The sequence below is a fragment of the Cynocephalus volans genome, chromosome 11 (assembly GCF_027409185.1).
Source record: "Cynocephalus volans isolate mCynVol1 chromosome 11, mCynVol1.pri, whole genome shotgun sequence".
NCBI classification, from domain to species: Eukaryota; Metazoa; Chordata; class Mammalia; order Dermoptera; family Cynocephalidae; genus Cynocephalus; species Cynocephalus volans.
Genome location: NC_084470.1, coordinates 11,299,381 through 11,315,776, shown reverse-complemented (window position 1 = coordinate 11,315,776; position 16,396 = coordinate 11,299,381). Strand labels below are relative to the sequence as shown.

At 38.1% G+C, this 16,396-nt stretch overlaps 1 protein-coding gene across 1 annotated transcript in view; it reads right to left on the bottom strand.

The window, feature by feature from the left end:
* Positions 1-16,396, bottom strand: part of CFAP61 (cilia and flagella associated protein 61) — a 300,780-nt gene that overhangs the window by 196,787 nt on the left and 87,597 nt on the right. Inside the window, 3 exon segments of the mRNA XM_063113349.1 lie at positions 1,235-1,274; positions 2,986-3,164; positions 7,443-7,517. Of these exon segments, the coding sequence (XP_062969419.1) occupies positions 1,235-1,274; positions 2,986-3,164; positions 7,443-7,517 (294 nt within the window).

Genomic DNA, 16,396 nt, shown 5'->3' with positions numbered 1-16,396 from the left:
CACCAGATGGACTTTGGATTTCCCAACCTCAGAAACTATAAGCAATAAATTTCATTTTTCCTTATAAATCACCCAGTTTCAGGTATTTTGTTATAAGCAACAAAAACGGACTAAAACAGGTCTTTTACCATTTAATAGCCAGCGTTATTTTATAACGCTAAAGATTTTGCCTTTACACAGAATTTAAAATAGTAAAGAATTAAACTTAGTGAAATTTCTTTAAGGCATCTTTAAGGGAAACTGGCTTTGTAAATCATACATTCATGGTAATCTGCAGTGTTCTGTGGGCTTCATAAATTTTCTAAAAATCAATTAAAAAATTACAATGGAGAAAGTATTGCCTTATGGCAAAGCTTCATTATATTAAAAAAATGAGGAACTAAAACTTAAAATCACATGGTGTTTAGGCAACATAATTAAACCATATTTGTTTTTGCTTCACTATAAAGGGTATCAAGGAAAAATAAAATAGTAGATATTTTGCTTGAAATTAGCCAACTGAAGAAGTACAATTGTTGACTTAATTGACGGTGCAGCCACGGAAAAAGTCTTTATAAAAACCCATGTTGTCCCTCAACTGTATTCCATCCCCACTTTCTTCCCTCAGTAAAGTGATAAGAGGTTGGCAAGATATCCATCCCTGGACAACAGTGGAACAAGAATGGAGGAAGAGGCCGGCGACACCCTGCAATGGGGCATCTTGTCTGCACTTGGATGTTGGATGAGAGGCCCATTCACCCACGTGGTTGAGACCTTCCTACTTGCTAGACTCTGAGTCAGGCCTGAGGAACTAGCGGGGAAGGAAATGCCAATCCAAAAACCAACCACAAGCTCCCAATTTCCTCCCCTTAGAAATGCAGTATGAGGGTTTCAGAATATTTTGAGCCAATATAAGCTGTGAAGTAATACAACAGTCTAAGCCACTTTAATTTCTGACATTTCCATATACCACTATGAATGATTTCATTCTAATAAAATACTGATAAAGTTATCTCTAAAAGAAATTATGCATTGAAAGAAAACTGTTAAAATAGTGTGACTAAAGAATTACTGAAAATGACAATATTTTCTCTTTCTAAGAGTTTATGACCTTATTCTCAGAAAACAAAAGCAGTTTGTACTTCAACATTCGTAGCATTTTAAATGTTTGGACTATGAATATGGCATTTTACTTTCCTAAACTTCTCTAGCCTATAAAACCAACTATAATACTCAAAATTCAGCATGTACTTACAGGAAAAAGACTGAAAACAAAATTCATAAAATTCAGCGACCTGTAAATAAGAAGCACTGTCATGATCTGCAAGCAAACGTAGCATCGGTGAATATTTCAAGAGATTTATGGCTCTTTCCCCCTCAGGCAGCAACTAACCAACCACTAGTCAGAATTTGTGTCTAGCTAAACATTAATTAGTGCATAAGTCATAAGCTTCATATCTCAGTAAGAAAGTTTTTTGTAGAAATTAAGGCACTACCATAGCAATGAACAATCTCTGCACATTCGAAAAACCAATACAAAAGATGGTCATTCTGAGGACGTAATCCTTCCCTTCATTTTTGGAAGGGTTAATGGGAGAGGTGGGTGTGTTATAGGCTACTTTGATCCTTTCATCTTTATAACAAGGACTTTCTGACCAGCTGCAGATGTATATTCACAGGCAAACCATAATGGGTCATTGAATGTGTTTGAAAGTCCAAAAATTATATTCTAAGTATAATCATATCTAAATGCACAAGGAAAAAAATAAAAATCCACAAATCTACCAGGGCTTTATAGGCTTTTTAGATGTCTACAATATCATTAGCATAAAAAGATTTCCCTTTTCAGCTTCAATATCTCTACAGAAGCCAAACACTTAGGGTGAGAAAAGTAGAAGCAAAAACACGGTTTGGGGGAGGCTGGGAGACTGGGAATGTGTTTAAATACATCCTCTAAAAAGGAAATGTCCAGAACTATTCCTGGTTATCTAAAAGATACTCCAGAACCTTCTGCTCTACCACAATAGGCCAGTCTTTTTCTCCTCAAGATTGTTCTGTGGACATTTGTAGAGTAGGTGGGTGTGCTAAAGGAGAAGTGGAATTTAGGCAGTGAGGGCGGCGGTCCATACCCAGATTATGGGGACAGGAAGCACAGACCATTTCAGTGTTCTGGAGGGGCAGGAAGAGGGAGACTGCCCGGCACCATGCCTCCTCCTCCCAGCAGCTGTTTGTTGTTGGGGGTCCCACTTATACCCCTCTCAGATCTTACATTTGGATAAGGCTCCAGCACCATATTCCAGGTGCAGCATAAGGCAAAGGTCTGAGCCTATGGAATGAGCATACAGTCCAACAGGCCTCAATGGACTTTGGCTGCAATGCTGGGCCCAAATCAGCCCTCTCTACTGGATTTTGATGCAGAGCTTGAGGTTGCTGTCAGTTGTCTTGTCCCCAAGACAGGGATACTACTCTGAGAATGGCGCCAACAGCAGGGCACCAGGGAAAAGAGGTAGAGGGAGAAGCATGCTCCTTGATTTGGTTATCGAGGTCCTGGATCAAGCCATATTTAAAATTAGTCCTAGCACAGGACTTATCCTTAATGTGAGGCAATTTTCCATTTTTTTTCAAAGTCAGTTTGGGTTGGACTTTCTGTTAGTTGCAACTAAAAGACTCCAGATGAGCAGCAGAAAATTCAAAGTCTCCCAGAAATGCAAACATTAGAGAATGGGAGCAGCGTGTGCTTACACAGTGACAATTTTCCAGATTCCCAATTGCTGAACAGGTGAGCCAGACCTGGGGGTTCTTGCCCCCTCTGTGAGCCTTACTTGCTTTTTATGGACTAGAATCTCTGCCTGGGGCCCAGGGGTCTGTGTTTTTTTAAAAAATTCCCTAGGAGATTAGGATGTGGGGCCAGGTTTGGAAACCACTGGCTCTGTACAATTTAAATGTTGGCTTACCTACACCGTGAGCAATTCTCACCCTAACAGACAACGTGCAGGTGATACTTGCCTTGCTTCATACTTCTCATCAACACAAAACAGCTGAACACAAAAGGCAGATGAGGCTCCCCTGTAGATGGGGCGGAACTGGCTCGGCTCCTCAGGTAGCGAGAGGGATGCTGAGCTTCTGCTGCTCACACCGGGCTCCAGCTCGTCTACCGTGGACACTGGACTGTGCTTCTCTATGACCTAGAGCAAGGAGAGATGGGAATCCTGTCCATTTCTGCAGTTGACAGGGCTAGGGGTGCATCATCCTACATTGCCCTGTTCCCACAGGTACGACTGTCTCACCTGAAACAACTCCTGAGCCAGGCCTGGTTTTAAGATGTTCTTTATGAGATATTCAAAATTTATAAAATGATTAAAACAAGTCCTCACACAAAGGTCAGAAAACAAATGGTTTCAGTTGGCCTTTGATACAGGGTCCATATATTAACTGTGTCACAGGGTAGAGATCAGAGTGTGCTAGTATTATACACATACGAACTCCATAAGCAAAATACCTCTGTCCCCAAGTTGTTTTCATTGTGATTCTGTGATAAGAGAATTTTGGGGTCTTGGGTCTGCTCAGGCAGTCCTGGGAGTAAATGTGGTAGTGAGGTGGAGCCAAGGACAGTCCAGTTGACCTCAGCCACCCGGAAAGTAAGTGCTGAGTCTGTCCAGTATGATGTTAGGGGCATCTAAGAAGATGTAATAATTCAAAGGAAAATTATTTCATTCTGAGATCCTTCTCGGAGTTCTTTTAAATCAAAGTAATATGTGCATAGAGTAAAAATTAAAATAATATTAGCACTAAAAATTTATAAAGAAAATTGGCAGTTCCCTGTCCCCCGAAGTCCCTCTCCCCATTGGCTAGCACTTCCATCCTTTTAATGTCTTTTGGTATTTACCTCTGTATTTTTGAATAATATGCTTATGCTGCTATTTTGTAATTCATACATTTTTGAAATTTCCTATTGGATAGTGATGTGGTGGATAGATTTAATCTTCTTTCACCTTCCTCTTTCCTCCATCCTATCCCCCTAATGTAAGTACATCACAATTCCCAATGAAATCAGTAAGTGTTCACACAATTATGAATATGTGAGTATTGCTGTTATGTTGGAGCAAGGGGGTGTAACATGACTGTGTCCTCATTTGTATACTCTGTTTTTATTCACTTGGTTTCCTAAATTTTTTCACATGCTTTCTCAGATTTGCCAAGTGTTGGTCAATACTGTTTTCCAAGCACGCAGGCATTTGTGATCACCCATGAACTTCAGTTTTTCTCTCCCCCTCATCTAACCTGGAGTTGAAGCTTTACCAGCCTGTTGAACCATCTCTCATTTTGCAGCTCCTGCTCCTTAAGTTCCAGGTCTCTCCCTTGTCTTTTTTGTTCATGGTTTAGGCCTCATATTCCTGGAGCACATTTCTAACTTCCTAGAAACAACAGTGCTTGGTGGGCAAAACTCAACAGCCACTGGCTAACTGGGACACTTGGCAGGGTTAACAGTCAGAAAATTTGGCATTTTTACTGGCATTTTTATTTCCACCTCAAGTGATGTTATCGGGAGGCTTTTTCCTTTGTTTTCTGGTCTGTCAGTTTTTTTGGGAATTAAATTCTCCAATCTCCTGCATGAGGGATTGTGGTAGGCAGAACACTGCCCCCCCAAATGTGCATGTCCTAATCCCAGGACTCTGCATGTGTCATTATGTTGAGAATTTTGAGATGAAGAGGTTATCCTGAATTATCCTGGTGAGCCCAATGTGATCATAAGGGTCCTTATGAGCAGGAAGCAGGAGGGTCAGAGTCAGCGAGGGGGAGATACTGCTCTGCTGGTGCTGAAGATGGAGGAAGGGGCACAGGCCAGGGCGTGCAAGTGACTTCTAGAAGCTGGCAAAGGCATGGGAACGGATTCTCCCCTTGATCCTCAGAAGCAATATGCCCCAGCCTGTACCTGGATCTTAGCACAGTGAGACCCATGTGGACTTCTGATCTCCAGAACTGTAAAATGATAAATTTATGTTGTTTTAAGCCACCTAGTTTGTGATTTGTTACATCAGCGATAGAAAACTAATACAAAGACCCGGTTTCTGGCATTCAGAGAACGTGGCTAGAGGAGGGTTCAGGGGTTCCTCTATTTGAAATGGAGAATTGCACTTACTGGTCTATTCTCTGTCCTTCACCATCACCTACACAGCCTCACACCGTGCAGGCTGAACCTGAATTTGGAGCTGCTTCTGTTTGATTTCTCGAGACTAGTCTTTGGTCTTCTCACTTGGGCTGTGGTTGATGAGCCGTGTGGCATCTGAGGGAGTCCAGGGTTGCAGTCACTCCATATGCCCTCATTTTCAGCCCCATTCCTTCCACAGAACCTCCACGTCTCAGCCTTGTGAGGAATTCACACACCTCTCACCAGTCTCTCCTCTCATAAAGACTCGTTACACCTTCCTTAGCTGTGCTAAGCCAGTGTAAACTCCTCCATTGATTTTCTTGATTCTAAATATTTTTGAAGTGCTTATCTTCCAATACCTCCTCTCCATCTTGTTGTCTTTGGGGATGTATGCCCTTTTTATTCCTTTTCTGTCATTTCAGTGCCTTCCCCTACCACTAAGTGAGAGGAGACAGACATGGGAGATGGATCCACCTTGCTTACCCAGATGCCCTCTGGGGGTCCAATATGCCTGCAGGGAGAGGGGAAGCATCCTGTCCATCTGGCTGCATCTTTGTTTGGGTCCATAAAGGAATGGCCACCCCTTTAGGAATACTGGAGAGAAAACAGCTGCCATCTGCTGCATCCTCTCTCTGCTCTCACCTCCCCGCCACAAGGAGTCTCCACGTGTGGGTCCCCCAGAGGCAAATGCCGAGAAAAGGGCCTGGGAATCAGAAGTTTCCTTGGGGAGTGACCCAGAAAATTCTGCAAGGAAAGTGGGGAGGTGAGACAGGGAAGGGGAGGCCACCAGCACAGGGTGCTTGCAGGAGGGGGCTACCACTGGGGACTAACCTTGCAGAAATCCCTGGGAGACTGTGGAGGCTACACCTCAGAGCTGCCCATGCAGCATGTGCAGGAGCTGGAGGGTTGATTCTCCAGCCCCTTCCATCTTTGGCTGACCACTGCTCCCCAAGCCTGGAGCCACAGGAAGAGCAGGCACTTGCAGACCTCATCCTCAGAGAGCTTAGGACTGACAAGTGCTGAAGGCAGATGAGTGGGGCCCGGCAGCATGTGCTAAGTGGGACACACAAAACAGACCCTGTGCCTGCACAGCGCTGCCTCCTTCCAGCAGCAGGTCCTGCTCCCAAACTACAGGCCCTCTCTCTTCCATGCACTTAGCCCTGCAGGGCCAGACCAGCCCCAAGGGTGAGGCCTGCCTACAACCCAGTGTGGACACTGAAATCAGCAGGGAGAAACAGGAAGCCTATCTGCGTTCCAGGCTCAAGCTTTGTTCAGTTTTGTGTGAGCCAGGAGAAAGTGTTTTTGTCCCTACCTGCCTTCTGGGTGGACTCCTTGATTGGTCAGGATCTGGAGAGAAGAGAGGTGCCAGAGGCTGGCCCCTGGCAGAACTCTCATGTCTGGGGTCAGCCTTCAGTGAACGTGGCCCAGTGCTCTGTGAGTCTCACAGACCCTCATGCCCTGTCTCTCTTCACAGGCCCTCTGGGCTTCTCAGGCTGACTCTGGCTGAGGAGCCATCCTACCAGCAAGAGGCTCTCGGGAATCTACTGAAGATTCATCACCGTGCAATGAAAATGTCTGATCAAGTTAATCTTCCACTGAAAAACCTATAACACCTTCTGCTACTCCTTAGGAAAAGTTCAAAGTCCTGAGGAGGGTCCACAGAGCCCAGCCAATCTCTTCCTGAATCCTCAGTATTCTGGCAGGAAACATGGCACACTCCAGTAGAGTGGACAGAGCTGGTTTAACAAAGGACCACATGCAAAGGTGTGGGTGGGACAAAAGGAAACCAATAACAGATGATGAAGTGCCCCGGGGGTAGCCACTGGTGCAAGATGCCAGCACCCCTTGGCCTGAATCTGTAACAAAAGGGAGCAGTTACTGGAACTGGAGGTGCATGTGAATGACATATAGTTCATATAGGTATGTACATGAGCGTATGTATATGCATATGATACATAGTGTTGGAGAAAACACTTAACAAATATTTTGCCTCTCCAAAGTATTTTCTCTTTGCGCAATGGGAAGGAGAGAAACGCTGTATTTACTGAAATTGTTGCAAATAATTGATGTAGAAAATATATCTTGTACTCCCAGCTGTGCAGAGGATTTAGAATAAAGGACTAATCACAGTGGGTAAGAGTTAGCCAGGGGAGGCTCTGTGGAGTAGGTCCCTAAAAAGGTGGTAGGTGTGGACTGGGGGAGAGAGGCATGGGGGTCTGGAGGAGAAAAGGGCACATCCACACTTCGAAGTGGAAAGGAGTGAAGATCGTGGGAACCAGCCGGTGCGCACACAGGGACCCTGCTCCAACCTCACCTCCATTTCACTAGTATGTCCACTTTGGACTGCTGTTAAAGGTTCCTCCTCTGTGGCTTCTTCTATGGCTTTCCTCTGCAAATGACAATGGCAAAACATGAGAATTAACTGACATCTACAATGGTTCAGAGCCTGAGCTCTGGAGCAAGTTGCCTGGGTCTAATGCTCACTGGCTGTGTGGCAGTGGGAAAGTTATGTAGCCTCAGTTTCCTTATCTGTAAAAAGGGATGAAAACAGCATCTACTTCATAAGGTTGCTATGAGGATAAAATATAGACAGACAGATAGATAGACAGACTGATAGATAGACACACATGCTTAGCATAGTGTGAGTACCTCCTAATTCTCTGTAGATGTTAGTAATTACTCCATTATTATTTTTCTATGTAACTTGAAAGCTGCAGTAAGTTTTTTTAAGCAGTGTTATTGAGGTATAATGGACATAAAATAAACTGCATATATTTAAAGTGTATCTTTTGAAAAGTTTTGACTTACATATGCACTCATAAAAATATCATCACCATCAAAATAATGAACACATCCATCACTCTCCCAAGCTTCTGGTCTTCTGCGTGCCTCTCGCTCCCCCCACCCCTTGTCTCTCTGCCAACCACAGGCAGACCCTGATCTGCTTTTTGTCATTGTAGATTAGTTTGTATTTCTGGAATTTTATGTAAATGAAATCATACACTATGTATTCTTTTTATTTCTTGGCCTGGCTTCCTTCACTTAGCATATTATTCTGAAGTTCATCCATTTGTTGCACATATCAGTAGTTTATTCCTTCCTGTTGCTGAGTAGTATTCCTGTTATACCACACTTCCTCCACCTCTTCGTCAACACTTGGAATGCTGAATCATTTTTAATTCTGGCCATTCTGATCAATGTATAGTTGTATCTGACTGTGGTTTTAATTTGCATTTCCCTAATGACTAATGAGATTGAGTGTTGTTTCATATGACATGTCTTCTTTTGGAAAGTGTCTGTTCAAATCTTTTGCCCATTTTTTTTATTAGGTTGTTTATTTTATATTATGGTCTTTTGAGAGTTTTAAAATACATATTTTGGAAACAGGGTCCTTTGTCAGATATAAGATTTGCAAATATTTTCTCCTAGTCTGCAGCTTGTCTTTTCATTATCTTACCAGTAACCTCTGAAAATAAAATTTTTAATTTTGATAACATCTAATTTATCAATATGTTCTTTAACGTATGTATTTTGCTTTTGATGTTGTATCTAAAAGATCTTTACCTAACCCAAGGTCACAAAGGTTTTCTCCTATGGTATATGAGGGGGCTTCAAGAAGCTCACAGAAAGATTCGTATTATCTTTTAATTTCACTTTTCCATGAACCTTGAGAAGTACACCTGTATTTTCTTCTAGAGATTGTATAGGTTTGAATTTTACTTTTAGGTCTATGACCCATTTGCAGTTGATGCTTATATATGATATAAGATACAGATTGAGTGTTTAAAAATTTTTTGCATATGGATATCCCATTGTTTCAGCACAGTTTATTGCCATGTACCTTTGTCAAAAAATCAGTTGTCTATATATGTTGAGTCTATTTCTGAATCTTTTATTCTATTTCATGAATCTACTTTTTGGCCTTGATGCCAACATTACACTATCTTAACTATAAGAACTTTATAATAAGTCTTGAAATCAATTAGTTTTAGTTCTATGACTCTGTTCTTTTTCAAAGGTGTTCTGGGCTATATGAGGTCCTATCCATTACTATATGAATTTTGGAATCAATTTTTCAATTTCTGTAAAAATTCCTGCTGAAATTCTGTTTCGGATTTTGTTGAACATATAGAGAAATTTGGGAAGAATTGATGCGTTGACAACATCAAGTCTTCCAACCCATGGTCAAGGATATCTCTCCATTCACATAGGTCTTCTTTAATTTCTCTCAGAAATGGTACATAGTTTTTCAATATACAGATCTTGAACATCTATTGTCAGATTTATCAGTATTTCACATATTTGTACTATTTTAAATGGTACTTATTTCAATTTTTGATTGTTCATTGCTATTATATAGAGATACAAATGAATTTTGCAAATTAATTTTGTATATGTTTAGCAAACTTGCTAAATTATTTATCAGTTCTAGTAGATGTTTTGTAGATTCCATTAGATTTTCTACATAGATGACCATGCTGTCTATGAATAAAAGACAGTTTTAATCCTTTCTTTCCAGTCTGGATGCCTTTTATTTCTTTTCTTGTCTTTTTGCACTGGCTCAAACCTCAGTACAATTTTGAATAGAAGTGGTGTGAGCAGACATTCTTATGGTGTTTCTGACTTCAGGGGTAAAGCATTTAGTCTTTCACCATCAAATATAATTTTTGCTATAGATTTTTCAAAATAACCTTAATCAAATTGAGGAAGTTCTTTGTATGAGGAATGGATATTGGATTTTCAAATGCCTTTCCTGCATTTATGAGATAAACATATGGTTTATTTTTTTTTTTTTAGTTTGTTAATATGGCAAATTACATTGGTTGACTTTCTTATGTTAAATCAACCTTGCATTCCCAGTCCTACTTAGTCATGATGTGTTATTCATTTTATATAATGATTTGATTTGCTAAAATTTTTACTAGAATTTTATTTATTAAAATTTATTAGAGTCCATCAATGTTCATAAGGGATATTGATCTGTAGTTTTATCTTCTTGTAATGACTTTTGTTGTAAAAGAATATACTTCGGATGACTTGAATCCTTCTAAATTTAGTGAGACTTACTTTATATCCCAGAACATGGTCTACCTTGGTAAATGTTCCACTTGCACTTGAAAAGACTGTGTATTCTGCTGTTTCTGGGTGTATACTACTTGCGTCAAATTGATCAACAGTGTTTTTATTTCATGATTAATGAAGTTGTGTTATTATTGTTTATTTTGCTGCAAAACGGTTGCTTCATTATATAAAAATAGCACCAGCAAATGCTGTATATTGCAAAATTAAGATAGTATTGTTCTTCATCTGATGCTGTGTAATAAAGACTTTTCTCCACTCCCAAGTTATTTCCAATGGAAAGATCATTAAGTATTTTGATCCAAATCCAGGGATAGATGTAAGGAAGCTACAGTATCATATAAGGCTTAAGATAACAATGTTACCCTTGAAATACATAATTTTTATAACTGGTTTTTATGACACCGCCACTGCCACCACAAGGTCGGCTCATCACCACAATGCTGGCTTGTTATCACAGCAACAGTCACAGCTATCATGCAGACAGTCCACAAGCTTTATTAAAGGAAAAGAATCTGCCGGGCTGCGCTCAAAGTGGAGGGCAACTGGGGCTGCCCTCAAAATGGAGGACAGCACCAGGTGTGGGGATGAGAGAGCTTACATAGGGCACCAAGGGCTGGCTGATAACATCAAGGAGGGGCATTATGCTAATGTGGAAGCTATGCAACCAGGGTGGAGAATTGCTCCCTCGCAGAAGCAAAAAAGGGTTTCTGTTTCTCAGAAATCATGAGGTTTCTTGCAAAGGGAGGGGATGGTGACTATTTTGTGCTTATTGTGTGCAAAATGGCGCTGGTCACATCTAAGATCCATCAGTTAGCAGTTTCATGAATTCACCATCTTCTTCACTAGAATTCTGGAATTCCTTACTCAGCCCAGTGGTATGATCTCAAAGTTATTTAAGCAATTCCATTAGAAACCTGTACCCCACAGTACTTGCATAGTCATTTTTCATGGGTTTCTGAGACGGTTCCTTTTGTGAAAGACCAGCATTCTGGCAGGAATTGCAAGAGCTTTCAGGAAAGCTTCAGAGTAAAACTACTAACTGTGGATGAAAAAAGATTTAAATGGTGTGGTAAATGATCTGATGAGAACTCACTATAAAAATAGCACAGTTTATGAAGTAATTAGGTTGTTTCTATAGCATATAGCTTTAAAAATAAAAACTGGAATTCTGAGTGGTAACATTATACTGTTGTTGTCAGATATCACACAAAGCAGTAACAGCACATGTCATGGACAGTGAGGGCATTAACAGATTTTTAGGAACTTCATATAATTCCTGAAATATTTATATTAATAATATTTACCCATTAAAGTATAATCTAGGGAAGATTAAACATCTCTTCTTATTTCACAATGCCTTTCACAGAACTCAAAATATCTCATTAATTTTTGATATTTCCCTTTTTATAAAGTGAAAGAACAAATCCTTTGAGATTTTCCAGGGCCCTCTGGGAAGTCAGGGTTTTATGGCATTTGAGCTGTACTTCCAGGTGCTAAGGGTCATCAGTCTTCTCCAAAACGGGAATCTCCTTCAGAGGGGGGCAGATGGCAGCTGTATTTTCAGGAGGCTCTTCTTAAGTTTAAATAGTGTTTCTGTGGGGGCTGTTGTTCAGAAGGTTTCAGTTTAAAGAAATCTTCATACTGCTTTTGTGGGTTGTTAATTCCTTCACTTGAAAGCTATGAACCTTCCGGTCAGTATTGCCTTGTAGACATCCCATAAGCTGTTATCAGGTAATTTTGATATTAATATTCTCATTGTCATTATTGTTATTGTATGAATAATCAGTGGTTGTGATTTTAATCTCCTCTTTAACCTAAAATTTATTTAGGGAAGTGGTTTGATTTCCAATTGATGCAATTAGTGTGTACGTTTATCTTAGCTTTAATTTCTAAATTTTTTCATTGTGGTTAGAAAATATGACCTGCGTAATTTCTACTTTTGGCCTTAATTGAGGCCTTTTGTTACAGCCTACTGTAGGATCAGTTCTTGTACATGTTCACAGACTTTTGAAAAGAACATGCATTCTCTGTTGATAGGGTTCAAACTTTTAAATAGCATTGTTAAATACAGCTTACTGATGATATTCAAATTGTCCATATCTTCATTACTTTTGACATAGTCTATCTTATTCAGGGAAAGGTAAACTAAAATTTTTTAGCTCACTGTGGCTTTATCCATTTCTCCTTGCATTTGTAAAACTTTTGCTTTATATATATAGATATTATGCTCTTTAGTGCATGTGGTTTCATGACAAGGAGGTTGTCATTGTGGATATCTTTTATCAAAAAAAAAAAAACCAAACTGTTTTTGCCCCATATAATATATTTAGTTTTGAATTATGTCTAATCTGATATTAATATTCATTCTTAGGCCAACACTGTAGCACAAAGAAATTCTATAATGAAGTATTCTAAGCAATGTGCTCCAAGTCTTAGGCATTGACAATTTTGACTTGGGACAATGAAGAATAGATCATAGACAGCTTTGCTTAAGTCTCCTGCCCCATGTACTTTTGACTTTCACATTCATATCTGCTATCCACATGTAATTGATGTGTGATACAGAAATCAAATTTCATTTAAAAAATATGGATATCTAGTTGACCAAGTACCACCTTTGTCATAAGTATTCATATATTTGTGCCTCTGTTTTGGGAATCTCTATTCTATTTGTCAGCACTGTATGGTCTTAATTACCATAGTCTTATGATAAATCTTCATACTGATAGAATAAGTCTTTCCACATTGTTTTTTAAGATTGTCTTTTGTATTCTGAGTTGTCTGATTTCCCACATAAACTTGAGAGTCAGATAAAAAAAAAAAAGCTTTTGGGATCTTTAATGGGGATGCTTCAAATTTATAGATCAGTTTGGGGGAGCTGACATCTTTACAATATATTATGACTTTTATTCTCTTAATATGGTGTCTTCAATTTATTTACAGGGATAAATAAACATTAATTTCTTTCTACAACAGTTTTTGCATAGAAGCTTTGCACATCTGTTGTTAGATTTACGTATAGATATTTGATATTTTTACACTATTTTAAATATCTTTTTAAAATCTTTGTTTTCAAATTGTTTGTTGCCTTATGTAGAAATGCAATTGGCTTTTGCATATGCAGTGACCTCATATCTGGCAACCTTGCTATACTTACTTATTAATCCTAAAATTTATCTGTAGATTCTTTTGTATTTTTTCTGTATAATGTACATTTTTACTTTCTGATCTTTTTATTTTCTCATACACTGGTAAGTTTTCTTTTTATTTTCAAATACTTTTTATTTTCTCATACACTGGCTAATACCACAGACAGAAGTGGCATTAGCAGGCATCCTTTTTTTGTTCTCAAAATCAAGTAGAAAGCTCTCAGTATTTCACCACTAAGGATGACTTTGTGAATACCATTGTCAGATTAAGGAAGTTTCTGTATTTCTGGTTTGCTAAGAGTTTTTATCAGGAATAGTTTGTTTTAAATCGAATTGATTTTTATAAAATGCTTTTTTCTGTATTTACTGAGATGATCATATGATCCTTCTCCATTATTCTGTTAAGGATGTGATTGATTGAATTTTGTTAAGGATGTGATTACATTGATTGACTTTTATATGTTAACTATTTTGTTAATTTCAATTTAGTTTTATGTTATTCTTTTTATGCAATGCCGGATTTTGTTTGCTAATGTTTTGGTTAGGATTTTTGCTGCTATGTTTATGAGTGAAATTGGCCTGTAACTTTCACTTCTTGAAATGTCCTAGCCAGACTTTGGAAATGAGGTTATACTAGCCTCATAAAATAGTTTGAGGAGCATTCTCTCTTCTATTCTTTGGAAGTTTATTGCTCACTTTATTTTTTTAAAGTTAGTTTATTGCTTCCAAAGAATAGAAGAGAAATATTTATTCCTTAAGAGTTTTGTAGAATTGTCACAAAACAGAAATACAGTCATGTGCCACATAATGACATTTTAGTTAATGATGGACCTCATATGCAACAGTGGTCCTATAAGATTAAAATAGAGCTGAAAAATTCTTGTTGTTTAGTGACATTGTAGCCATTATAACATCATAGCACAATTACGCCATTTTAAAAATAAATTTAGGGTAACGTAAGTGTACAGTGTTTATAAAGTCTGCACTAGTGTATAGTGATGTCCTCGGCCTTCACGTTCACTCACAACTCACTCACTGACTCACCCAGAGCAACTTCCAGTCCTGCACGCTCCATTCATGGTAAGTGTCCCCTATACAGCTGTGCCATTTTTTATCTTTTACATACTGTATTTTTAGTGTACCTTTTCTGTGTTTAGGTATGTTTAGATACACAGATACTTACCATTGTGATACAGTTGCCTGCAGTATTCAGTACTGTAACATGCTGTACAGGTTTGTAGCCTAAGAGGCATAGGCTGTACCATATAGCTTAGGTCTGTAGCAGGCTATACCCTCTAGGTTTGTGTGAGTACACTCTATGATGTTTGCACAATTACAGAATTGCCTAGCAATGCATTTCTTAGAACACATTCCCGTTGTTAAGTGATGCATGACTATATTTATTCCTTAAAGGTTTTGTAGAATTTGCCAGTGAAGCTATCTAAGCCTGATGCTTTTTTTGTGGGAAGGTTTTAATTACAGTGTCAATGTTTTAAATTGTTATAGTACTATTCCTTGGTCTGTTTGGTAGTTTGTAAATTTTTATATGAATTTATACATTTCATTTACATTTTCAAATGCATTAGGATAAAGTTGAAGCCATCCTTCATTTTTTCTCATTCTTCTATGAATGTTAAAATTTCTGTAGTGATGATGCTGTGTTTTTTAATATTCCTGACTTGAATATTTGTGTTCATTCTCTCTTCTTGAACAGTCTTACTAGTCATTTATGAATTTTATTAGTCTTCTCAAAGAACCAACTTCTGGCTTGTTTGATCCCTGTGTATTGTTTGTTACCTAGTTTATTTCTGCTCTTTCCTTTATTATTTTCTCCTTTTTTATTTTTGGCCTTTTTTTCTTATACTTTAAGATGGATTCTTAACTCATTAATTTTCAGCTTTTCTTCTTTTCTATTATGTATTTAAACTGTAAATATTCCTCTATGCTTGGACTTAGCTGCAGTCCATGATTTTTTTATATATAGTATATTCATTATCAATATTTTTGAAATTTCATTTTATTTATTCTTTGGCCCATGAGTTATTTCAAAGAATATTTATTTATTCCCAAACATATGGGATGTTCTTTTTTCTTTTTTAAAATTATGGTAACAATACTTAACATGAGATCTACCATCTTAAATTTTTAAGTGTACAATACAGTATTGTTCGCCATAGAAGTAATATTGTACAGCAGATCTCTAGAACTTATTTATCTTGTATTAACAGAAACTTTATACTTACTTAACAGCAACTCCCCATCTTTCCCTTCACCCAGCCCCTTGGCAACCACTGTTCTACCCTCTGCTTCTATGAATTTGACTATTTTAGGCACCTTACATAAATGGATTCATGAATTATTTGTTGTGTGACTGCCTTGTTTCACTCAGCATGATGTCCTCAGTTTTCATCCATGTTGTTGCATATCGTAGGATTTCCTTCTTTTTAAAGGCTGAATAATATTTCATTGTATGTACATTGTATACTACATTTTCTTTATTCATGCAGGATATTCTAGTTACCTTTTTACTAGGTTTTAGTTTAGTTACATTGCAGTCAGGTAACCTACTTCATGTGGTTTTAATCCTTTAAACATTGTTGAGCATATAGTCAATTTTTATAAATATTTCTTAGTCCACGAATAGTTATATCCCCTAGTTTTCAGGTGCAGGGTTCTGAATGAATCAGTCACATTTGCTTATAATATCAAATATTTTATCCTTGTTGATTTCATCACTTGTTTGAGCAATTCGTAAGAGGTGTGTTAAAATCTTCTGCTTTGATTGTGGATTTATCAATTTCTACTCATCAGTTGTCATTTTTTTTGTTATACATATTTGAATCTATGTTATTAGGTGCAGACTTTTTAAATTGTTATATCTTCCTTGAAATTTTTATCGATTATGAAATATCCTTTTTTATCTCTAGTGATGCTTTCTGCCTTAAAGTTTACTTTTTCTGATTTTAATATGGCCACACCACCTTTCTTTGATTTGTGCTTGCATGCCCTATCTTTTTCTATATTTTATTTGTACTCC